The following is a 25,751-nucleotide window of genomic DNA, read 5'->3' on the forward strand; positions in this document are numbered from 1 at the left end:
CAAACTAATATATCAGGGGTTGGCAAACTACCACCTGTGGGCCAAATCCAGCTCATGACCTATTTGTGTAAATAAAGTTTTATTGGAGCACAGACTCTTTCATTTATGAGTGTTGTCTGTGGTAGAAATAGACACCAGATGATCCACAGACCCTAAAATATTTACTCTCTGGCCCTTTATTTTTATTTTTTAAAGATTTATTTATTTATTTATGATAGACACAGAGAAAGAGAGACAGACAGAGAGGCAGAGACAAAGGAGGAGGGAGAAGCAGGCTCCATGCCGGGAGCCTGACGTGGGACTCGATCCCGGGACTCCAGGATCACGCCCTGGGCCAAAGGCAGGCGCTAAACCACTGAGCCACCGAGGGATCCCCCTCTCTAGCCCTTTAAAGAAATTATTTGCCAACATCTGATCTATATGTAACACAGCAAGGCCAGTCAACTTCTATTTCCTGTACATATTTTATATACACCTAATCAAGGGATTCTCAACCTTGAGACTACTGATATTTGGGGCTGGATAATTCTTTGTTGGGGAAGAGGGGGCTATTCTGGGCATTGTGGTATGTTTAGCAGTATCCTTGGCCTCCACTCTCTAGGTGCCAATAGCACTATCCTATTTGCAACAACCAAATATGTCTACAAGACATTGCCAAATATCCTCTGGTGGGCAAAATCACCCTCAGTTGAAAATCACTGGTGTAAACTATAATTTCCCTCTGATCTCACCTATTGGGACTTGATAGTTTTATGTATCTTGCAGGCTGTGGCTTAATATATAACCAAAACTGACTGGTACTTCATGTGGCCAGCAAAGGCAAAGTATTGTGGAATACTTTTCCACCACCTTCCAAGGCCAGTGGGTATTAAGTTGTCTCTCTAGTCACTGATGAATTACACTTCATCAAATCATTGAGAGTCTTGCATTCTTTCTTTGGAGATAGTGTGTTAGTTACTTTGTATCTGGAAAGGGTCAGGAAATGAGCCCTGGATTACTGCTACTCATTGTCAGCTTTAACTACATGTTAAACTGAGCACTTGGTTCACTGCCTATATACCTCACACACTACCAGAGGAGATTATGGCACAAACTCTAAATATCAAGTATCAAACCATGAACTGAATGAAAGAATGGGTAATACATAACAAATCCACTACAAAATTTCTATCTTCCTGTCTTTGGACTCCTTCACCTGTATCATACCAAGAAACTTCTAGCATTTCAACCTTCTTTACCCTGGGCCCCTTACTGAGTCCAGCTGAACAAACCATTGGAATCACTTCTAGCATCTGAAGCTAACACAATGAAATCAGAATCTCCTTGTAAGTATTTCCTAAATAATGAATCCAGACTGATCTAGTGTTTTGTTCTGCTTTCCTTGGCATAGCACTTACTGAATCTATTGGGATAAACTGCCAACATACATTAGTAAATTCACAATTTACCAACTGGAGCCTGCCATGACCTAATCCTAGTTTAGGTGTGGCAATAATCAGAAGCAGTTGGCTAAGAAGGTAAAAGGAATTTTCTCTCCTTTTAAAGTTAATACTCTCGGGTGGTGCCTTAGTGGCTCAGTTAAACATCTGCCTTTGGCTCAGGTCATGATCCCAGGGCCCTGGGATAGAGCCCTACTTTGGGCTCCTTGCTCAGTGAGGAGCCGCTTCTCCCTCTCCCTCTTCCCCTGCCTGCCACTCCCCCTACTTGTACTCTCTCTGTCAAATAAATAAACTCCTTTAAAAAAAGTTAACACTCTCAGCAAGGTTTTACAGAGTCTTCAAGGAGTGAACAGCTTCATCAACCAAGAGAAAGGCAGACTCTGTGGGGCTTGGGGTACTGAGTTATCTGCATCCTACATGTATCTATTCTAATTCTGGGGATCCTACTCTCTCCCAAGCCAAATATAACTTTTATGTAAAATATCTAGTAAACCAATATTTTTTATACAGCAGCCTAAGAATCAAAATTTGTGTTTTGTTTTAGCTATCTGAACCCAGTACCAGCAAGTGATAAGAGATTCTTTGTATAAAATCATAGAAATTCCACAAATTTCTGCTTTTGCCTTGATACAAGTTCTTTATTTAAACTGTCAACTTCAGCTAGAAGAAATTTATACTGTATATTTTAAATTCCTTAGGCCTTTCATATAATTCTATTATGACTGCCCCTACATCCTTCAGAACCTTACCCAAAATGAGCATGTTATTCCTAGTAAGCAGAGGTAATAATTTAATTGGGTTATTTTTGTCTTGTTTTTTGAGAGAGAGAGAGAGAAAAAGCAGGGGAGGAGGAGGGGCAGAGGTAGAGGGGAAAAAAAGAATCTTAAGTAGGCTCCATGCTGTGGCTCAATCTCACAACCCTGAAAGCATGACCTGAGCTGAAATCAGGAGTCAGATGCTCAACCAACAGCCACATAGGTGCCCCCAGATAGGTTTTAAGCCATCACATTCCCCAACTATGGAAAAACTATCCAAAAGCTAATGGGCAGCTATGAATATGAGGACTATAATGGATCCCTTCTACAAAAGGTATCCATCAAAATATCCACAGTGTTCAGGTTAGTGAATAGAATTACAGAAGGATGTTTCCTGCATATATTTTCTGAATTTTCATCAATGAACAAATAATCCTTAATTTAAAAATAAGATATACAAACATGTTCTCAAATCTACGTTTAATAATTAAGAAATAATTCAGGACAAAATACCTACAATTTTAAAACATTTTTATCAGCTTTATTGAGATACGATTTTATATCATAAAATTCACTCCTTTTAAGTATACAATTAAATGTTTTTTAGTAAAATTTATAGTTCATAACCATCACCAGAATCCAATTTCAGGATATTCCCACCATCCCAAGAGGACCCTCTCCTCTCAGTGTATCCCTACTTCCAGCCCAAGGCAACCATTATCTAATATCTGTCTCTGTAGGTTTGCCAATTCTTGTACAATATGTAGTCTTCTCTGTCTGGCTTCTTTCCCTTTGCAAAGTGTTTTTGAGGTTCATCAGTGTTGTAGCATATACTGGTCCTTTGTTCTTTTTTATTGTGGAATAAAATTCCATTGTATGGATATGTCACGATTTGTTCATTTGTTCTGCAGTTAAATAGGGCATTTGGATTGTTTCCAGTTTTTAACTACCTATAAATAATTAACTTCCACATATAAGTCTTTGTGTGAACACTACTTTCATTTTTCTTGGGTAGAATGAAAAATACATGTTTACCTTTTTAAAATACTGCCAAACTTCTTCCAAAGTTGCTGTACCATTTAATATGCCCATCTGTTTTAGGTTATCATTTCTCCATATTGGCCCTAATACTTTTTAATGTCTGTTGCAGATTGTAGCCATTCTTGTGGATGTAGGTCGCGTTTCATTTTGCTTTTTATTTGCATTCCCCTAATGACTAATGATATTGAACATCTTTTCAACTTATAACTTATTAGCCAGTTATATGTCTTCTTTGGTGAAATATCCAAATCCTTTCCTCACTTTTAATTGTCTGTCTTGTTATTGAGTTGTAAGAGTTCTTTATATATTCTAGATCTAAGACTTTTATCAGGCATATAATATGCAAATATTTTCTTCTAGTATGTAACCTTTTTCCCAGTCAGGAACCTAGATTTTAAGCTTTCAGTAGTACAATTATCACCAATTATTTGATTTTGTTCATGAAACACACCAAATTTGAAGCAAATTGAGTTAATGAGAAGGTGTGCTCAGGAAGAGCTCTGTTTCTAAGGTTTGAAATTGAAAAGGCAATCACAGTTATCTAGTAGCTGGCACTAATTTAGTCACTTTAGAAAAGCTTGCACAATTATATATCTTGACTACCAACTTGCATCAAGGAGAAAAAATAAATATACAAGATGACTAAATATATCCTAAAAAAAAAACAAATCAACACATTTATTTGTTTTTGAAGATTTATTTATTTGAGAGAGACAGAGAACAAGAGAGCGAGAGAATGGTGGGAAGGGGTAGAGGGAAAAGAAGAAGCAGATTCCCCAGTGAGCAGAGAGCCCAACGCAGGGCTCAATCCCAGGACCCTGGGATCATGACCTGGGCCAAAGGCAGATACTTAAACCAAATGAGCCACCCAGGTACCAATCTCCCTACGCCCCATCAATACATCAAATACATGTCTCTGCCACTGGTTTAAATTCCAGTAGCACTGAAAATTGTTTTGCCTCTTTTATCCAGGGATTGAGAATCAAAGCATAGGAGCATATTTTGTAAAATGATAAACTAAAAGGTCTTTTGAAATAAGCATTTCATATTTCAAAAGGAAAACAGTAGTTCTGGATTCTAATTTCACAACTGAAATGTAAATCCTTTTAACATTTTATCTGCATCTGGATGGTTTTATCAATGTATAATAAAGCAGGTGGCTCAATTCAGCAAACATTTTTTGAGCATCTGTTAAATGAGATCCTGTGCTAGGTATGGCAAGGAATATCGGGATGAGAATAATTGCTTAATTGTGGTTTACTAAATGAGCTAACCTCTCTAACCTAAGTGGTGAGATATTCAGGACAATTTTATGATATGCTTGATTCTGTATGCTGCTAGTGAAGAGTAAAATTGTATAAGGGGATATAAGAATGAAAGTCTTTCTACCTCAGTTTTGACTAAATACCCAAAGGAGAAGAAAAACCAGTAAATTCCAAATATGTTCATGTGCCTGAGGACTTGCAAAAGAATGGAATAAAAGTAATGTTTTTCAAACCTTACCACATCATCTATCTTGAAGACACATAATTGGCTGCAAGGGGGCTGCTCAGCTTTGCAAGTGCCTCTGGGTTTGGGAGACTGATGTCTGACACTCTCTGAGACAAGTCCAAATGTTGGGAAACAGGATTTGTTTTTTTCCCCATTAGATTTACTTATACAAAGGGGAGAACTGAACATACGCATTTTATTGTTTTACCTCCAGTTTCCACAAAGTGGGTATTTTTTTTATTGCTTGTTTATCCTACCAGTATTTGAACATAAATATTTGTATTTCCTCCTTTTTCACAGAAAAGTTAGCATATGCACTGTACTGCATCTTGCCAATTATACTTTATAATATATTTTAGAGGGGTGCCCAGGTGGCTCAGATGATTAAACATCTGCCTTTGGCTCAGGTCATGATCCCAGGGTTCTGGATTAAGCCCCGCATTGGGCTCTCTGCTCTGTGGGGAGTCTGCTTCTCTCTCCCTCCACCCCTCCACTCTCTCTCAAATAAATAAATAAAATCTTTAAAAAATAATATATTTTAGAATCTGTAACATAGTAACACATAAAAGCATCCTTCATCTTTCCACATATGCATAGCATTTTATTGTATAGATGTGTCATAATTTCTTAAACCTATTCTAATTTGATGGACATTGGGTGGCTTCCAAGCTTTTAAGAATTACCAAAATAAAAAATTAGCAACGAACAGCCTTGCATATACATCTTCTTTTTTTTAAAGATTTTATTTATCTATTCATGAGACACACAGAGAGAGAGGCAGAGACATAAGTAGAGGGAGAAACAGGCTCCCTATGGGGAGCCTGATGCAGCAGGACCCTGGGATCATGCCCTGTGCCAAAGGCAGCATTCAACCACTGAGCCAACCAGGCGTCCCTACATCTTCTTATATACGTGTATGTACACACATGATGGATGAATGTGCATTCTGATGCCTGTAAAAGGTTTTCCAGTCTCCCCAACTGCTTAGAGAGCCTTTGTTACCTATTTAATGTATTCAGCTATGAAGGAAACCCTTGACAGAATAAGTGGCAAGTACATGCACACATGTACATGTTCAGAAGTATAATTCCTGGGCCCAAATTGCCTGTGTAATTTTGATGAATATTGCCACATTGCCTTTCATAAGACATATATACTATTTTCCACCAGAAATGTATATGGGTGCTTGTTTCTTGACATAGTTTTCAATGATCTGTTTTTTAACTAAAAACACACAAAGAAACAAAATCTAGTTTTATAGTCCCTCAGCCAGAATCAGGCTTTATTTTTATCCCTGTGTAGGCAAGTTCATTCTTCTAATTTGCAGACAGGCTAACCCATGTGCAAATAGGTTCCTTCTAAACACAGGCCTCAAGTTATTACATTTCTAAGCATCTTTTCTTCTGGTTTCTGCTTTAATTTATGTTATATGACACATTTCCTTTAACTATTTCTTCTTAAAAATCTGCAATATTTGACCCACCAGGATAGAGCAGTGATAGCTCTAAATGGAGAGATAAGCTCATGTTAATACATATTATAAAATCATTCCACTTCTTTACTCAAAGAAGAAGGGTCCCTTGAGGCTGAACATTATCAAATTCTACCTTATTTTCAGAAATATTACTAGTTTGTGAGATACAAAGAACTTAAAACCATCACACATTTATCTTTTTATGCTTTCCACATATCTAAAAATCACTTAAAATATAAAATCACTCATTTAGAAAAAAGGTTTTTCAGATAATTTGCCCATAAAGAAACACTGATTTGATTTTTTTCCAAAGAAAAACAGGAAAACAAGCTTGGTGATAACATAGTTTTGTTTAAATAATGACATGAGATTGATCAAAAATTTATAATGCTTTGATACATAACTCCAGATGAATAAGCAGAATCTGGGCTCCTGTTTAAGTGTAATAACAATAACCACAGTACACATTTTTATGCTTTATAGTTTACAAAGCACTTCCATGGAGATGATAGTAATTCTAGCTACCATTGGTTGTATATTATCAGGTATTTTGATAAACTATACACTAGAAAGTATTAGTCTCTTTTTACCCAGATAAAGAATGAAAATGCATTATTTGCTTAAGGTGAAAAAAAAAAGCCAGTGAACTGTAAATCATAGAGACAGGAAGTAGAATGGTGGTTGCTAGGGTCTAGGGAGGGAGGAATGGGGAGTCAGCATTGAATGGGTATAGAGTTTTAGATATGCAAGATGAAAGAGTTTAGGAGACAATGGTGGTGATGATTGCTCAAGATTCACTGAACTATACTTAAAAATGGCTATGGTGGTAAATTTTATGTTATGTGTATTTTATTACAATAAAAAAATTGGAGGGGGAAGCTAGTGAATAGTGAAGTCTTAATTTGATTTCATTTCTTTTTGTTTTGTTTTTAAAGACTTATTTATTTAGTAATTAAAGAGAGAGAGAAAGAGAGAAAACAGCAGGGAGGAGCAGAAGGAGAGGGAGAGAGAATTTCCAACAGACTGCTGAGTGCAAAGCCTGACACGGGGCTCAATTCCAGGACCCCAAGATCATGATCCAAGCCAAAATCAAGAGTCAAATACTTAATCAACTGAGCTGTTCAGGCACCCCTGATTTCATTTCTGTCTAACTTCTTCTTTCTACTCAGAGCGATTATTATTCCCATGTTACAGATCAGGGGACTAAGGCCCAGAAGGACTGAATTGACTTAAGTCACAGAACTATCAAGTGTCAGAGTTGGAATTCAATCCAATGAAAATGATTTTACAACCAGAGGCTAAGCACAGGGAGTCAAAATAAAATCAAGAGCTCATCTAAGCCACTCAGGGTTGGGCAATCTCAAGTTAATCACTTTACCTGTCTGGGCAGCAGTTTACTCAGTTGTAAAATAAAATGACTTCTATAGATAAGAGTTGGGTTTCTGTTTTTAATTCAATGTTTTTGACCATCACTACAAGTAAGAAACGTGCACATGCATGTGCACGGAGACACACACACACACACACACACACACACACACACACACCACTTTACCCTAGGCTGGATTTCCTAGCAGCAGACTTTGAGATAAGGATTCAAGGGCAAGTGATTTATCAAGGATGTGCTTCCAGGAGCAACTGGTAACTGGTATGGGAGTAGGAGAGGCACAGCAGGCAAGGGATAAAAATCAACCAAGGGTAAGATTTCAGGTGAAGTCTCAGCCTCAGCCTGATCCCATGGGGACCTCTGGAGCATAAAATACACCACAGAGTTTGACTAGCCTTGAACAGTGCTTTCACATTTCATTCCTAGCCAATCACTGGTTACAGGCCATCAGGAAGATGTAACCTCCAGGCATTTCAGCCCAGGGTACCTGTTGTAGCCAGGCCCCAAAGGTAGCCCCCAGTGATCCCTGTCTTGTGGTATTCACATCTTTGTATAGTTGCTTCCTAATACTGTTCCATGGTTGGTCTGGTAGCCAATAAAATACAGCAGAAGTGTACGTCACTTCTGAAATTAAGATAAAAAAAGACTATGGTTTCCATCCTGGATTCTGTCTTTCTTGGATCACTGCCTCTAGGGGAAGCAAGGTCTCATTTTATGAGCAGTCCTATGAAGAGGCCTATTACAAGGCCTCTCATAACAAGGAACTCAGGCCTCCAGCCCACAGGCATCAAGGAACTGAGGCTTGCCAACAGCCACGTGAATGAGTTTGAAGGCAGAGTCTCCAGCCCCACTCAAGCCTTGAGATGACTGCAGCCTCAACTGAACAGCTTTACTGTACTCTCACGAGACACCCCAGGGCCAGAACCACCCAGTGAAGTTGCTCCTGGATTCCTGACGTAGGATAATAAATGTTTGTCATTTGAAGTCACCAGGTTCTTGAAAAATTTATTATGCAGCAACAGATAAATAATAGAAATACATTAGGCTAATGTGTCTCTAGTAGCAGAAAAGTAGTTTTCTGAAGAACCATAGGGAAGACTCTTTAGGAGAGAAGCACAAAGACACGGAGGCATAGGCAAAACCAGCAAGAGACCTGAGGGGATGTGGGCAGAGCATCAATCATGTCTGCTATCATTCTAAAACAAATGTTTCATGAAACAACACTTACCCCTTATTGCATGCAGTGTACTTGGATAATCTCTATTTTATTATATTCTCATGTGCTTTATTAAATGATGGAAGTAAGCCGTGAACTGCAGTTGAACAACAATAAACTTAATAATCTTTGAGGTCTCTTTTAGATCTAAACTTTCAGAATTAGAAGACAGTGTAGTGTTCTTACAATGATGACCAGCATTTATTGAATACCCACTATGTTAAAACCATTTCAAACACTTCACATATGCTGCTTCATGTAAAGACAATAAGGTAGGTACTGTTAATATCCCCATTTTACAAACGTTAAGACTGGTAAATGGCCAGAAGGAAACCCAGGCAGCCTGACCCCAAAATCTACTGTCAAGAGTTCAGGCTCCTACACCAGACTGCTTGGGTTCAAATCCTGATGCCAAACAGTTGATCAGTACATGTTTCCAATTGTGATCATGATATAAGCCAATTATTGGAAGCCAGCAGCTTACTGATGGGGATAATTCTAACAAAAAATTTTAGAGCCAGGGTTATGCATGTCAACTGAATTCAGAGGTTAACACATTGATAAGCAGCTCAATGTTCTGCTCTGCTTTAGCCATGCTGGCCCAGTCTTCACCTTAAATGTCACTACTTGTACATTTAAATAAGATGGGCCTCTGGCCTGGGTTATATAACATCTGCATGCTTGAGTGTCTAAAGTCCATATCACTATAACTAGATAGAAGGAATTTCAATGAATTCATTTTTATATATTGGTTTATGAAGGCTCAAAGATAATTCTCTAATAAATGAATCTAAATTAAAATAAATCAATCACCATTAATTAGAAAATATTTCTTTAAGAGTCAATAAACATTAATTAATCTTTGGATTTCAAAAATAGGGTCCAATAAACATTACGATATAAATGACTAAAAATGGGGATCCCTGGGTGGCTCAGTGGTTTAGCGCCTGCCTTCAGCCCAGGGCGTGATCCTGGAGTCCCGAGATTAAGTCCCACATCAGGCTGCCTGCATGGAGCCTGCTTCTCCCTCTGCCTATGCCTCTGCCTCTCTCTCTCTCTCTCTCTCTCTCTGTGTGTGTCTCTCATGAATAAATAAATAAAATCTTTTAAAAATTTGACTAAAAATGGGGGCGTTGGGGTGGCTCAGTTGGTTAAGCATCTGCCTTTGGCTTAGGTCATGATCCCAGGTCCTGGCCTTGTGGGGCTCCCTGCTCAGTGGGGCCTCTGCTTCTCCCTCACCTTCTGCTCCTTCCCCACACCTGCTAGTGCTCTCTTCTGTGCTCTCTCAATTATCTGAGAAATAATTTTTTAAAAATAAATAAATGACTAAAAATGTTTTTAAAAACTGCACAGAACTGGGATACCTGCAACTATTATCTTTTTGGCTGAATTCTTCTGAACCATGTCTCTATCAATTATATCTTTTATGTCACAGGAACACAGTATTTATCACAGCTATTGGAGTCAGCATAAAAGCATGAAATTCTTTTAATAAAAGATTATCAGTAACCAAAGATTCATATATCTGCTGAGTAAATTACCTAAAGCTGGACATGTATAGGGGCTATGTGTCAGGAGGATGTTTCGCCAGCTGCTGTGTGGTAAGGTGACTCAGTATTTAGGAAGAGGACAAAAGGAAAAAAATGGTTTATGTCCCACTTCAGATGCTACTGCATGATTATGGATTACAGGGCAACAGGAGTGACTGCAACCTAGCTTGGAATGCTGTTAGCAGGGGTAAGACACTGGTTTCTTATCAGCTATTTCTTTGAAAACAGAAAAAAATCATTTTGAATATACAGCTAAAGAGGGAGTTACAGAAGGTATCATTGGCTCCCCAAAGTAAAATTATCAATCTAGATGTCTTGAAAAATTAATAACTTAAATTTTTTCTAAATATAAAAGAAATATTTGCTTTCACAGAACATATAGTAAAAGCAGAAAATGTAAAAAATAAAAGAAAAAATTACAAAATGAAAAGATATCAGATCATGAGGTATAATTATCACTGTGTCTGTGTGTCTCCCAATTGGCATACTATATATATAATTTCATTTTTTTGTCACTGAAAACATACTACGGGAATTTTCTGTATCAAAGTCTTCTACTACAACATTAATTTGATGGCTTGCATAGAATTCCATCCTATAGACATGGAGCATTTGTAATAATATCACTCTATATGTTTAGTGTGGAAACAACTTAATGCTTGTGATTTGCTACAAAATTATAAAAAGTTCTAAAAAAAAAGGAAAAAGGTGTGTATTAGCTAGCTATTACTATGTAACAAACCACTGCAAACTTATAGGTGTAAAACCAGAGTTATTTAAGAAAAAATTCTGTGGTCAGCGATTTAGGCTGGACTCATCTTGGCCATTCTCTGGTCTCAGTTGAGGTTCCTTATACACCTGTGGTTGGTTGTAAATTGGCTTTGCTGACCTTGACTGGGCTCCCTTACAGTTTTGAGATGTCATCTGGGGCAGGAGGGCTGGCTAGACTCTGACACATATGGTTTCTCATTCTCTAGCAGGCCAGCATGGACTTATTCCATTAGCAGTCCTGAGGTTCCAGAGAGTGAGCAAAAGCCTGTGAGTTACCCAGGGGCCTAGGCTTGTGACTATCATAATGCCATTTTTTCTGCATTCTATTGTTCAAGGAAAGGAAGAAGGCCAGCCCAGATTCAAAGAGTGGATAAATAGATTCTAGTTTTTATGGAAAGAACTTCAAAATCACATGGCAAAGGGCACAGAATTAGGGAGAGAAAGAATTCTGTCCAATTTTACAAACAAGTGATCACAGGATGTCTTACCTAGAGACCAGGAAGCTGCTACTACTCTTTGGCTGGAGGCCAGAAACTCACACTCGATGCTGACCTGTGAAAGGTACTACTACTGCCTCTTTTTGAAGTGCTGATGCCACTGAATAGAAACCTAGGAGTCCATAACCTTACTAATGCCATTAAAAGTGCACATGAAACATCCTCCAGGACAGATCACATGTTAGGCCACAGAACAAGTCTCAATAAGTTTAAGATTGAGATCATGTCATGCATTTTTTCCAACTGCAATTGTATGAAACTAGAAATTAATTACAAGAAAAAAAAACTGGAAAAAACACAAATATGAGGCGGCTGAACAACATACCACTAAGCAACCAATGGGTCAATGAAGAAATCAAAGAGGAAATAAAAAAAAATAGTCTCTGCCTGTGTGTCTGCCTCTCTCTCTCTCCCTCTGTGTCGCTCATGAATAAATAAAAAATCTTTAAAAAATACATGGAGACAAATGAAAATATGTACAACAGTCTAAAATCTTTGGCATGCAGCGAAAGCAGTTCTAAAAGGGACATTTATAGCAATACAGGCTTAACTCAAGAAACAAGAAAAATCTCAAACAATGTAACCTTACACCGAAAGGAACTAGAACAAGGAGAATAAAGCCAAAATTAGTAGAAGGAAGACAGGAACAAAGATCAGAGCGGAAATAAATGAAATAGGGACTAAAAGAATAAAAATTTAAAAAATCAATGAAACAAAGAGCTGGTTCTCTGAAGAGATAAACAGAATTGATAAACCTTTAACCAGATTTGTCAAGAAAAAGAGAGAAGACCAAAATAAATAAAATCAGAAATGAAAGAGGAGAACAACTGATACCACAGAAATACAAAGGATTATAAGAAACTAGTAGGAAAAATTATATGCCAACACATTGGACAACCTAGAAGGAAGGGATAAATTCCTAGAACCATAAAATATTTGAAAACTAAATCAGAAAGAAGTAGAAAATCTGAAGAGATCAATTTCTAGCAGTGAAATTGAATCAGTAATCAAAAAACTCCCAACAAGCATAGTTCTGAGACCAGATGGATTCACAGGCGAATTCTCAAAACATTTAAAAAAAGAGATACTACCAATTCTCCTCAAACTACTCCACAAAATAGAAAACATTCTATGAGGCCAGCATTACCCTGATACCAAAACCAAAGACAAATACGAAAAAGAAAACTACAGGCCAATATCCCTGATGAACACAGATACAAAAATCCTCAACAAAATATTAGTACCCTGTATTCAACAATACATTAAAAGGATCATTTCCCACAATCAAGTGGAATTTATTCCAGGGATGCAAAAATGATTCAATATCTGCAAATCAATGTGAATACCACATTAACTAAATGAAGGATAAAAATCATATGATCATCTCAATAGATTCAGATAAAGCATTTGTCAAAATTCAACATCCATTCATGATAAAAACCTTCAAAAAAGTGGGTTTACAAGGAGCATATCTCAACTTATGAAAGCCACATATGAAAAACCCACAGCTAGCATCATACAGAATGATGAAAAAACTGAGAGCTTTTCCTCTAAGATCAGGAACAAAACAAGGATGTCCACTATCACCACTTTTATTCAACATGATACTGGAATTCCTAGTCACAGCAATCAGGCAAGAAAAAGAAATAAAAAGCATTCAAATTGGTAAGGAAGAAGTAAAATTGCCACTATTTGCAGATGAGATAGAAAAACCTAAAGACTCCACCCAAAAACTATTAGAATAAATTCAGTATACAAATTAATATGCAGAAGTTTCAATATACAAATCAATATTCAGAAATCTGTTGTACGTCTCTTTTTTTCCAAAGATTTTATTTATTTGAGAGAGAGAGAGAGAGAGAGAGAGAGTGCACGAGTAGGGGGAGGGGCAGAGGGAGAAGCAGACTCCCTGCTCAGCAGGGTGCCCAACACTGGGCTCAATCCCAGACTTTGGGATCATGACCTTAGCCAAAGGCAGATGCTTAACCAACTGAACCACCCAGGTACCCCAGAAGTTTGTTGCATTTCTATACACTAATAATAAAGTAGCAGAAAGAGAAATTAAGAAAGCAATTCCATTTACAGTTTCAACAAAAAGAATAAAATACCCAGGAATAAGCTTAACCAATATGGTGAAAAAGCTGTGTTCTAAAACCTATGAAACACTGATGAAAGAAACTGAAATTGATATAAAGAAATGGAAAGATATATCATGCTCATGGATTGGAAGAATTAATGTTGTCAAAATGTCCATACTACCAAAAGCAATCTACAGATTCAATGCAATCCCTATTAAAATATCAATAGTTTTTCACAGAAATAGAACAAATGACCCTAAAATGTATATAGAACCACAAAAAAAAAACCACATAGCCAAAATGGTCTTGAGGAAGAACAACAAAGCTGGAGGTATCAATTCTAGATTTCAAGATATACTACAAAGCTATAATAAAACACTATGGTACTGGCACAAAAATAGACACATAGAACAACAGAACAATAGAGATGACAGAAGTAACCCCACATCTATATGTCCATAGATATATCTATTTCTGGGAGGCAAAATAAGGAGGCAAAAATATACAGTGGGAGAAAGACATTCTCTTCAATAAATGGTGTTGGGAAAACTGGACAGCTATATGCAAAGAATGAAACAACCAATTTCTTACACCATACACAAAAATAAACTCAGAATGCACTAAATGCCTAAATGTGAGATCCGAAGCCATAAAACTCATAAAAGAAAACATAGACAATAATGTCTTTAACATTGGTCTTAGCAACATTTTTCTAGATCTGTCTCCTCAGGCAAGGGAAACAAAAGCAAAAATGGACTACTAGGACTATACCAAAATAAAAAGCTTTTGCACGGTGAAGTAAACAATCAACAAAATGAAAAGGGAGAACTTTCTTCTCCCCTACTAAGTGGGAGAAGATATTTCCAAATGATGTATCTGATAAGGGATTAATATCCAAAATACAAAAAGAACGTCTACGACTCACCACCAAAAAACCAAAAAATCCAGTTAAAAAAGGGAAGATCTGAATAGACATTATTACAAGGAAGACATACAAATGGCCAACATATGCATGAAAAAATGCTCAACATTACTCATCATCAGGGAAATGCAAATCAAAACTACAATGAGCTATATTACCTCATACCAGTGTAAATGGCTAATATCAAAAAGACAAGATACAAGTTTGAGCGAGGATGTGGAGAAAAAGGAATGCCTGTGCACTCTTGGTGGGAATGCAAATTGGTGCAGCCACTGTGGAAAATAGTATAGAGGTTCCCCCAAAATTAGAAACAGAATTACCATATAATCCAGTAATTCCAATACTGAACATTTACCTGAAGAAAATGAAAACATTAATTCGAATAGATACATGCACCCCTGTTTATTGCGGTATTTACAATAGCTAATATATGGAAGCAACCCAAGTGTCCATCCATAGATAAATGGATAAAGAAGATGTACTATGTATTGCCATTTGGTTGAGATCTGAAGGGATTATTCTTAAATCACATTTATACATTTTTGTATTGTATGCCAAATACACAAAAGTTTTATCTGCATTTCCCTACATCCAATTGCTGCAGGATAAATATGAGATCCCAATAATAATTTTTCAAAAAGCATTTCTAGGGTTTATCCTCTATACACAGTGTTTCTTTTTAATAATTTATTTTTTACTATAAATGTAATATTGCTTATAAAGAAAACAAATGAGCATTTTCATTGCTGAAATTCCATCATAATACAACTCACTGCTCAAAGATTGTCATGTATTTTCCTCCATATGAACATTCTACTACATTTATTCTTATATTCTACATTTTATTCTTACATTCTTATATTCTATTCTACATTTTATTCTTTTATTTATACAGGATTATAATTCTCTCCTATAACTTGCTTTTATAAGTAAAAAATTATATATTATGTATTATATCTTGAAGGACCTTTTGTTTTAATACAGCTAAATGTATCTAATATTAAAAACCTCTATCATGGAATTCTATAGTATAGATAGGCTAAAAATGTTTTTTATTTATCAATTCTATTGTTTTCATATTCACCAAATATATATATATATACACATATATATATTTATTGGAGTTCGACTTGCCAACAGATAGTACGACACCTAGTGCTCATCCCGTCAAGTGCCCCCCTCAGTACACGTCTAAAATTTTTATGGTTCATCTTCCCCAGTAGAGTGCACACTCCCTGAGGACAGGGACTTGGTTTGGTTTGGTCACAGTTATCCCCAGTGCTTAGAAAAGTGCCTGGCAAATAGCAGATACTCAAAAACTTTATCGAATAAATGACTAACTGGCAAGATACTATTTATGAGTATTTGTGTTGTTTCCATTTTTTACTCTTCCAATCATGAATTTTGCAATTAGTAACCTTATAGTTTATTTTGTGCACCTATTTATTTTTGTAGGGCAAAATCCTAGGGAAGCAATTGCTCAGTCAAAAAAAAAAAAACACCTCTAAAACTGAAGAACTTCAATCCCTCTCAAATTCCTCCCAACATATTCAGGAAGTCCCCAAATATAAAAGGAGGCAGCACTTGAATTTATAAACCCAGTCTTCCTACCTATTACCTACTGCTGCTACTGGAGTCTCACAAATATAATCCTGTCAATAAGTGGCATTGGCCTTTTCCTTCATTTTAGCTTGTGCTGTTTGAGGAAGTTGTCTGAATGTGTTCCCACCCCATGTTCTGAGACACTCAACTGCCAGTCTGTTGAAATGAGAACAGTACCCTTTGTCCCTGTTAATATTTTGTTCAGCAGGCTATATTGGCTACAAAACTTTGGGCTCCTAGTATCTTTATGAAATTTTTTCTCATTTAGCTTTTTTTTTTTTTTTAACACATGCTTTTCCCAAGGCTCAGGGGTAAATCCATATGAGGAAAAGGCATCATTCATTCTACATCCTCATCCATGTCCTATGGAGCTGTCCTCAAAACAAACCTAAACCTCTGATGCTTATGAAGCCTACTTAAATCAAATTTGCAGAGTTCAGTTCTCTCCTCTCTTTGGTTGAGTGCTTTCTTGAGTGGCTTTTACAAACATACCTTCCGCAGGTGCAGTGTCACTCCTGCAGATGTTTCTGATACTCAGAGTAAAAGTCATCTTTGTGTTCAGGTAGGGACCCTGGAAACACACAGATATATGAATAAATATAGAAATTTAGATGAATACACATACAAATTTCATCTAAGCAAGTTTTCAAACAGTTCAAGATTCTTCCCCCCTTATTAAGTCCTACAACTTTAGTGTTTTAATCTTTTGAGAGGGCTTCCATTATAAATATTCTCCTTTTCCGTTAAAAATGTGAGATCTGATCATTTCAAAATTCTAGGAAAGATAGTAAATATTAAAAAAGAAAAGAAAATCATTTATAACCTCACCACCCAGAGGTACCAGTGTGAAAATTTTATACACATTTTAAAAATGTAATCTTGTGCCCAAGGTGGGGCTTGAACTCACAACCCCAAGATCAAGAGTCACTTGCTCTACCTACTGAGCCAGTCAGGTGTCTCAATTTTATACACATCTTCTTCTAATTTTTTCTCTATATATTCTTACATAGTTGAGGTCATATTGCATATTTTCCTATGACTTCTTTCTTATCAGAAAAAAAATTCCCTTTGGGACTAAAAAGTTCTTCATACACATACTTTGTAGTAACTATAAAGCAGTCTCTTGCTTGGATGGACTCTATTTTGGGATTATGCATTTTAGAAACTGCCCTCCAAGTTTATGCCAACTAAAAGTCATACTCAGTTCCTCCTTTTCCTTCATTACCCAAATCCACTCAGTCCTGAGGGCTGACCCCCCCCCCTTTATTTTTTCCAGAGAGGGAGAGGTGCGGAGAGAGGGATAGAAGAAGAGGGAGGGAGAGAATCTTAAGCAGGCTTTAATGTGGAGTCTGACACGGGTCTATATTTCATGACCCTGAAATCCGGACCTGAGTTGAAATCAAGAGTTGGATACTGGACCAACAGAGCCACCTAGGTGTCTCTTGTCTATTCGATTTCTAAATAGTTTATCTGCCCTAGGGCTTTCAATCCCAGCTAAAGCATCTGTGGAGCTTTTACAAAATACTGATTCCTGTGGCTCCAGAGAGACTGAGTCAGTCAGAATCTCTAGGGGATGGAATCTAGGCATCTGCGAGTCTACAAGCTGTCCAGTGAATTTTTATGCAGCCTGAGTTGAGATGTGCTGCTCTTTCACCTCCTCCAGCCTCACTGCCACTTCCTGAGGTCCAGCCTTCATCAACTGCCAGAAAGGTGATTGCAGTTACCTCATAACCCCAAAATTACTTCCCTGAAATACAGGTCAGATCATGTCACTCTTACTGAAAGGCTCTTCACTGCTCTCTACTGCCTATGCAAGAGTAACTTGGCCTTAGCAAGGCCCTCCTCCATCACAGCCTTGCATTTCTGCAACCTGTCCTACTCTAGTTCCTCTGGTGCACCTCACCACTCTCCACAGGAAGCATTCTGCTTTTGTTCATGCTACACCCTGGCCTATAATGATATCCTTCTCCTTTCCCCAAGCAACACCATTATCTTATTCATACTGCAAGGTCCACCCTTCTTCAATGAGTCAGCAATCATCTATTGAGGGACAACTATGTACCATCCATTTGGTCAACATTTTCTGAGTTGCTGCTGCATCTAGGTGGTGGGGGATATGACAGTGAATACACTAGACAAAAACACCTGCCATGGGGAGCTTGGCAGGAGAGGCAGACAACAAAACAAAAACACGAATAAGAAAAATGGTAGCTGAGTGTAATGTAGGCAATTAGAGCAGATAGGTACTGTGTGGCTATTTTGGACTGGGTGACTATTTTCGTCTGAAATGGGTCTTTCTGAGGTGACAACTATACTGAGATCTGAATGGCAGGAAGGAAGGGAGTAAGCATTCTAATGATAGGACCGGCCAGGGTGAAGGCTTTCAGGTGGAAGGAAGTCTGACTAAAGAACAGAAAGGAGGCCAGAGCAGCTAAAGTGCAGTCAGTGGTAAAGGGAGAATAATGGAAGATGTCAGAGCTAGCTCCTGAATGCTTGCAAAGTCAGGGTAGAGGGTTGAAATTTAATTCATTGTACAATGATGGGAAGCCACTGGAGGCTTTTATGCAAGAGAGTGACATGATATGGTTGTGTTTGAAAAAGATTATGCTGGTGGCTGTGTGAACAACAGATTGAGGGGGCGTTGGTAGCAGGGACCAGGTAGGTGCTTTGGTGGCAGTCCAGTTCTCCTGGAAGTACTGCTGAATTTAAGGCAAATAAAAATCCAAAGCTTCCATTATTTTAGGCAAAGTATTAAAATTCTTATTATCAGCTAATAGAACCTGCAAGGGCTGACCTCTGTCCCGCCTCCTGTATACCATCTTTGCCCCTGCTATTGAGCCTTGATGACTTTGCCAGCTCCCCAAATGCAGAATTCCTTCAGGCCCCAGGGCCTCTAGACTTTCTGTGGTTGTTGTATTTGTGTGATAAAATACTCACAAAGTTTACAGTTTTAACCATTTTAAAGTGTACAATTCAGTGGCATTAACAATGTTGTACAACAATCACCACGGTCTAGCTCCAAAACTTTTTCACCACCTCAAGAGAAAACCCTGGAACTACTAAGTAGTCATTTCCCACTACCCATTCCTCCAGCCCCAGGTAACCACTCATCTGCTTCCTATCTCAATGGACTTGCCTGTTCTGGATGGTTCATACAAATGTAATAATACAATATGTGGGTTGTGTATCTGGCTTCTTTCACTTAGTAGGTTTTCAAGATTCATCTGTGTTGTAGCAGGTGTCAACACTTCATTCCTTTTTATGATTGAATAATATTCCATTGTATGGAGAGACCACATATTGTTGATCTGTTTGGCAGCTGGTAGACATTTAGGTTGCTTCCACCATTCAGCTACTGTGACTGGTGCTGCTGTGAACATTCACATACAAGTTTTTGTTTGTACACCTGTTTGCCACTCTTTTGGTTATATACCTGGCAGTGGAACTGCTGGGTGACATGGCTGGTCGCTGTGATTATATCTGGAGCAACTGTACATCAGTGAATCTTAGACATGTTATTGGTCTCCTGTGGCTGCTCTAACAAAGTCCCACAAAATGTGTGGCTTACATGACATTTATTCTCTCACAGTTCTGGAGGCCAGAAGTCTGAAATTAAAGCGTCAGCAGTGCCACGGCCCCGCCGAGACTGAATTTGTTTCTTGCCTTTTCAGTTCTTTGGTATTCCTCGGCTTGCTTGCAGTTGTGTCACTCTGGCCACGTGCCTTCCCCCCATGTGTCTCTGTGCCTTCACATGGACCCTCCTCATGTCTCTTCTTTTAAGGACACCCACTATACTGCATTAAGGGTCCACCTTCCTCCAGTATGACCTCATTGCAGCTTAAATACTTGCATCTGCAACAACCCTATTTCCAAGTAGGATCACTTTCTCAGGTACTGAAGGTCATTACTGTGCATGTGAATACCCTAGAGATCTTGTTAACATGGGCTCAGAGTGGGGCCCGAGGTTCTGCATTTTCAATAAGCTCTCCCAGTGGATGCTGCTTCAAGGATAGGGTGACTGACTTGTTCTGGTTTGCCAATGACTTTCCTTGCTTTGGCAATGAAAATCCAGAGTGCAAGGAAACCCCTCAGTCCTGGAAAAACTGGAATGGTTTGTCGCCCTATGAAATCACCCAGACCACAATCTGAGTAACAAGGATTTAGCGATGAGCTCTGCTAATTTACCCATGAATTATGTTATTGAACATTCATTTATCTTTACATTTAAATAATCGCTTTTTTGCTAGAACAGTCCAAGTTTTCAAGAATCTGGACCTAATCCTCAGAAAGTTCCAAACTGTAAAATAGTTGAGCTGATGGGCACCATCTGTGAAGATCATGTGTTAACTCATAAAATTATCTATGATACTCAGCAGTATCATAGGTTAGGTTGAAAATTGAGATTTCTGACTCCTTTACAGAGTTATTATGCATGGGCAAGACCTATTGAGGCTAAGCATAGATACTGGGTTTGAAGTATTCAGTATTCTTTTCCTGCTACTGCCTAGGTACTATAAAAATGTAGGAGAAAGCTCCTTTCTGAAGTTGGGCTTAAGCTCATTGCAATAGAGACAACATTCCCCAACTCTTGATTCCTATTAGGACCACCTGAAGAACTTAGAAACTGCTGAGACCAAATGATTCAGGCTACCAGAGATGGGGCAAAGGCAGTCATAGGTTTTGCTTTTTTATATAAGCTCTCCAGGTGATCCAAATGAGTAACCAGCATTGAGAATAATTGTGCAGGAACTTCCTTTATAACAGAAACCTTGCCAATCTGTTCCTAATCTTTTTTTTCACCTGCACCCATATTCCTCTCCACTCCCCTCTATGTCCACGTATTCTTTTGTTATGGCTGATCATTTCCTTAAGCAGGTTCTCCTCTTCCTCCTGTTTGTGTCCTGTTTATACAATGACCTCACTGACCTGGGACCATGTTAAACTTACTGGAGGTAATAATTACTCCTGCAACAACTGACCTTGGCAGGCTTTCTTTAAGCCTATTGACCGGCTTTTTACTCTTTCTCAGAAGGTGTCCTTAACATCATCCATGATAGAGTTAGCCTGTGATAATGTTGCTGTTTTGACTGCAGAATCTCTCAGGAATCAAGCTAAATCTCCCACAGAATCTGTACTGTATGTTCCTCTACAAGCCAGCCACAGGAAATCTGGGTGGAGTGTACATAATTCTTTTATTGGGATATAATTCACATGTCATAAAAGCCGCCCTTCTAAAGTGTGCCATTCAGTGGTTTTTAGTATGTTCACAAAATTGTGCAACCATCACCACTATCGAATTCCAGAATCTTTTTGTCACTCCAAAAAAAAAAAAAAAAAACCAAAAAAACACCACTATTCATTAATAGTCACTCCTTATTCCTGCCACCAATTCCCCTGCAACCTCTATTTTTGTCTCTGTGGATCTGTCTATTCCGGACTTTGCCTATATGTGGATCATTCAACACTGGTCTTTTGTGTCTAGCTTACTTCACTTAGCAGATTTTCAAGGTTCATACATGTAGCATGTATAAGTACTTCATTCCTTTTTGTGGCCAAATAATTTTCCACCATATGGATTTACTATGTCTATCCATGTATAACTGATGAACATTAAAATTGTTCCTGCTTTTGGGCTATGATAATGCTATAAACATTCATGTTTATAGCTTTTCATGTACCTGTTTTCAAATCTCTTGGGTATATATCTAGGAGAACTGCTGGGTCATATGGCATCTCTAATGTTTAGCTTTTGAGGAACTTCTGAATTGTTTTTGAACATTATTTTTTGACCTTGATACAACTCTGTCTTGCCTGGGTGTGAGGTGGTTTGAACTTGTTAGGGTGGGAAAATATGGTTCTCAGGCACTTTAAACAATTTTTTTCTGTTATCTGCTAAACATTTTATGTGCAGGAAGAATGGTACCTTCACGCATACGCTTGTCACTGGGCATCATTTCAAAATGTGAGGACCTCTAAAAAATGGCACTTCTGTGGTGGCGAGGGTTTGGGGTGTCTGAGTTCCCAGGTTCCTGACCATCCCTCCGGCTGTATCTCGGCCACCTGTCACAGTCTGTTTCTGGCACAGACAAGGGCCTGCTCGTTCCAAGGACACGACTATTGGGCCACTTCCAGCTGAGAAGGCCTGGTGGGGCGCCTAAATGCAGAAACGTGACTGCTTTTCGGGGATACCAATAAAGCTCATGTCGTCAGGTGCAGACAGGCCTAGAAACGTAAAGCCCTACGGTGCATCAAGCAGAAACTTACGTGCGTCGGCGGCCTGGAAGGGCTGGCGCTGACCTCCGACCCCGCCCCAGGCTCTTCCATTCCCTCCCCGCGGCCCAGCCCGGCTCTGCGCCTGGGGACCTGAGCCTGCGCGGGCTTGCCGGCGCGGGCGGCCTTCTCAGCATGCGCAGTCGCTGGCCGCCCGACTCCTTAAATCGGAGCCCCGCGGAGTGCGCGCTCACGCAGGCGCACGGGCTCGTCTGCGCGCGCACGGGGCCTCTCGCTGCACGCGCCCCCGCCCCGCCCCGCCCCGCCTCCTCCCCCCTCCCGCGCGCCCGCCCGCCGCCCGCCGCCGCCGCCGCCGCCGCCGGAGCTCTGTAGTATGGCATCGAGGAGAATGGAGACCAAACCTGTGATAACCTGTCTCAAAACCCTCCTCATCATCTACTCCTTCGTCTTCTGGGTGAGTGGCCACGCTGGGCGGGTGGCCGGGCCTCCGGCTGTCAATCCTTTTAGTGATGCTCGGGGGGAAAAGGAAGAGTGGGAAAAACCCAAACCAAAAATCTCATCCCGGTCCCCTCCTTAAGGAGATAGGCTCAGGGGGCTGGGCTGGGGCTGCAGGATGGCGAGGTGCAAGCTTGGGGCTGCTCGGACCCTGGACCCCGCCCGGCGCAGGCTGCAAGGGGCTGCGTGGTGGCGGTGACTGCAGGTTGTCGACATTTCCCAAATTTGTTTTAATGCACTGATTTATTTTTTTAAGCTCGCGGGATAGGGTCAGCCTCTAGGGAAAGTTGCGGGTTTATTCGTCCGTTCCCCTCTCTGGACACCCCTCCCCGACCTTCCATATCAGCCTGTTCGCTGTGCCTCCAGGAGCTAACCTGGCTGGGAGAGGGCGCGGGAGCACTGGGTTTGATCCCAGATTCCTGGTTAGTCTCAAGCCCTCGGGGCTGCGAGAGGGAGGCACCAGGAGCCCTGTGCCTGCCTGGCTGGGCAAGGGCGACCAGAGCCCCCCAGGCGCTCCGATGGGGAGAGGGAACTGCAGTCGCGCAGAGACGCACTGAGAAGAGAGGGTCTTATATAAACTAGGGGCATCTTTGAGCTTCCTCGGCGACCCGAGAGGTGGGTCTTACGACCCTTTTCCCACGCCTCTCCGGTCTTTATCTGCTCTTTCTGTCATTGCGCGAACCTAATCCGCAGAGTCCTGGGGGAGGACCCCCGCCACTTGGTGACAGCAATAGCGCCCCAACTCTACTTCCCATCTAACCAGTGCTGCTCCCAGTCCTTGAAGCTCAATGCAGAAGGGTGACGTCAACCCCTCAGCTGAGGCCTCGGGGGGCTGCGTGGTGCACCTCGCGGAGGGATGCGCCCTTCTGCGCGCGGGGGTAGGTGGAGGAGAGGGGGGGTAAGGCTTGTGCCTTACCTCATCCTGTTTGGCAATTCGTGGAATCAGTGCAGGGCTGACACTGCAGTGATTCACTTGGAGGGGTGGGTGGCACCTAAAGACCCGTTCCCTGTTGTTTCTCTTTTCATGTAGAAACCCCCTCCCTCTTCAAGTTCCCCATTTTCCACACCAAGCCACAACCACCCAGAAGGAGAATGAATGTCTGTTACAGCCTCTCCCTGCCCCCTCCCCAATAATTTGGGTCATTTCACCTTTCCAAGGCAGTCATTTTGAAACCTGAGGCTCTGTAGAAGAAGCTAATCCCGCCTTTGCTTTTTTTCTCTGTGTCACCCCAACACCCCAATTAGCCCTAGTTTTGGCTCGAAACCAGGCACAGTACTGTGTGAGGTACCCAGACTTGGGTTGATGGCGAACCGGCTGTTTGTAATGATAAAGGCAGGATCTGAGATTTATTAAGGATGAAAAAAAAAAATCTCTAATGCGCCCCCCCCACCCCCGCGCGCTGGTATTTTCTTGTCACTGGCATTGGTGATTCTTCAGGTCGGGAAACTGTGGGCTCTGGGGACCAGACATTCCAAGAGCTCTGCAGTGAGATAGGATTGGATTAACCGGTATATCACGTAAGGCAGACACCGAAATGGACTTTATTTGGTCTGAAAACGACACAGGTTGAAAATTTTTGCCGAAACTTTCCAGTAGCCATTCCTGGGAACTGGTTTAGTTTTTTTTTTTTTTTTTTAATTCCTTAAATCTCTGTGTTTGGCACTTTAGTATTTACTTGACTTCCTATTTGTTACTGGAGTAAATCATATGGGTGATTATTTTTAGCGTCCTGAAAAATTAGATTTACAGTATATATGGAGTGTTGTTCTTCCAGCATCACTGCAGGCTGGTGAAGAAGGGAGTCCTCTAGACTGAGGCTTTTCATCTGATCTCTTTAACTCTGCTTGCTTACTTCCCACCCCCACCCCGTGTATATAATTACTTAATGCCCTCTAATACATCATAAACACTGCATTTTATGTCGTCTGAAGTTCGTGATGCATGTGTTTAAAGTTTTTTTTTATAATCTTAAAATTTTACCTGGAGCGTTTTCAGTAGTTTAAATAGCATTCAGTTAATCGTTTCACAACCAAAAGAATGAGATCTCTCCAGATTTGAGAATATTTTAAATATGACATCCTCATTAATAAAATGTTGTCCAAATGCCCTGTTTCCCACGGTACTTTAAATGCTGGTTGCTTTTTTTAACAGCTTTATTAAAATATAACTCACGTGCTATATAATTCACCCTTTTAATGATGTACAATTCAGTGGTTTTTGGTGTATTCACAGATAGCTGCAACCATCACCCCAATTTTAGGACCTTTTCATTACCTGAAAAAGAAACTCCATACCATTTAGTTATCATTCTCCCACCTTCCCTCTCCAAGCAATCACTAATCTACCTTCTGTCTCTGTACATTTCCCTATTCTGGACATTTCATATAAATCATATAGTATGTGGTCTTTTGTGAATGCTCTCTTCAACTTGATGTAATATTTTCAGGATTCCTCCATGTTCCTTCTTTTTATCTCCTAATAAAACTGTTGTATGACTAGATCACATTTCGTTCATCCATTTGTCCATTGATGGGCATTGGGGTTGTTTCTACTTTTGGATATTGTGAATAACCCTACTATAAACATCCATGTACAGATGTTTGTATGAACATCTATTTTCAATTCTCTTTGCTGGGAGTTGCTGGGTCATATCATAACTCTATGCTTAATTGTTTGAAGACCTGCAATACTGTTTTCCCCCCAGCAGTGTATGGGGTTCTGATTTCTTTTCATCTTCACCAGCATTTGTCATTATCTGACTTTGTGATTTTAGCCATCCTCATAGGTATCTCATTGTGGTT

At 39.7% G+C, this 25,751-nt stretch overlaps 2 protein-coding genes across 2 annotated transcripts in view; one reads left to right on the forward strand and one right to left on the reverse strand.

Annotated features, from left to right (window-relative positions):
* RPGR (retinitis pigmentosa GTPase regulator) overlaps window positions 1–22,664 on the reverse strand; it is a 273,551-nt gene extending 250,887 nt beyond the window's left edge. Inside the window, exons 1-2 of the mRNA XM_041741610.1 lie at window positions 22,488–22,664; window positions 16,716–16,794 (exon numbers count right to left, since the gene is read on the reverse strand). Coding sequence (XP_041597544.1) covers window positions 16,716–16,794; window positions 22,488–22,547 — 139 coding nt within the window. The 5' untranslated portion in view covers window positions 22,548–22,664. The remainder of the gene's footprint in view (window positions 1–16,715; window positions 16,795–22,487) is intronic.
* A 113-nt stretch (window positions 22,665–22,777) lies between these two features.
* The window catches only part of TSPAN7 (tetraspanin 7), a 128,251-nt gene continuing 125,277 nt past the window's right edge, over window positions 22,778–25,751 (forward strand). Inside the window, exon 1 of the mRNA XM_041741616.1 lies at window positions 22,778–22,908. Coding sequence (XP_041597550.1) covers window positions 22,828–22,908 — 81 coding nt within the window. The 5' untranslated portion in view covers window positions 22,778–22,827. The remainder of the gene's footprint in view (window positions 22,909–25,751) is intronic.

Source organism: Vulpes lagopus, chromosome X (genome assembly GCF_018345385.1).
Source record: "Vulpes lagopus strain Blue_001 chromosome X, ASM1834538v1, whole genome shotgun sequence".
NCBI lineage: Eukaryota > Metazoa > Chordata > Mammalia > Carnivora > Canidae > Vulpes > Vulpes lagopus.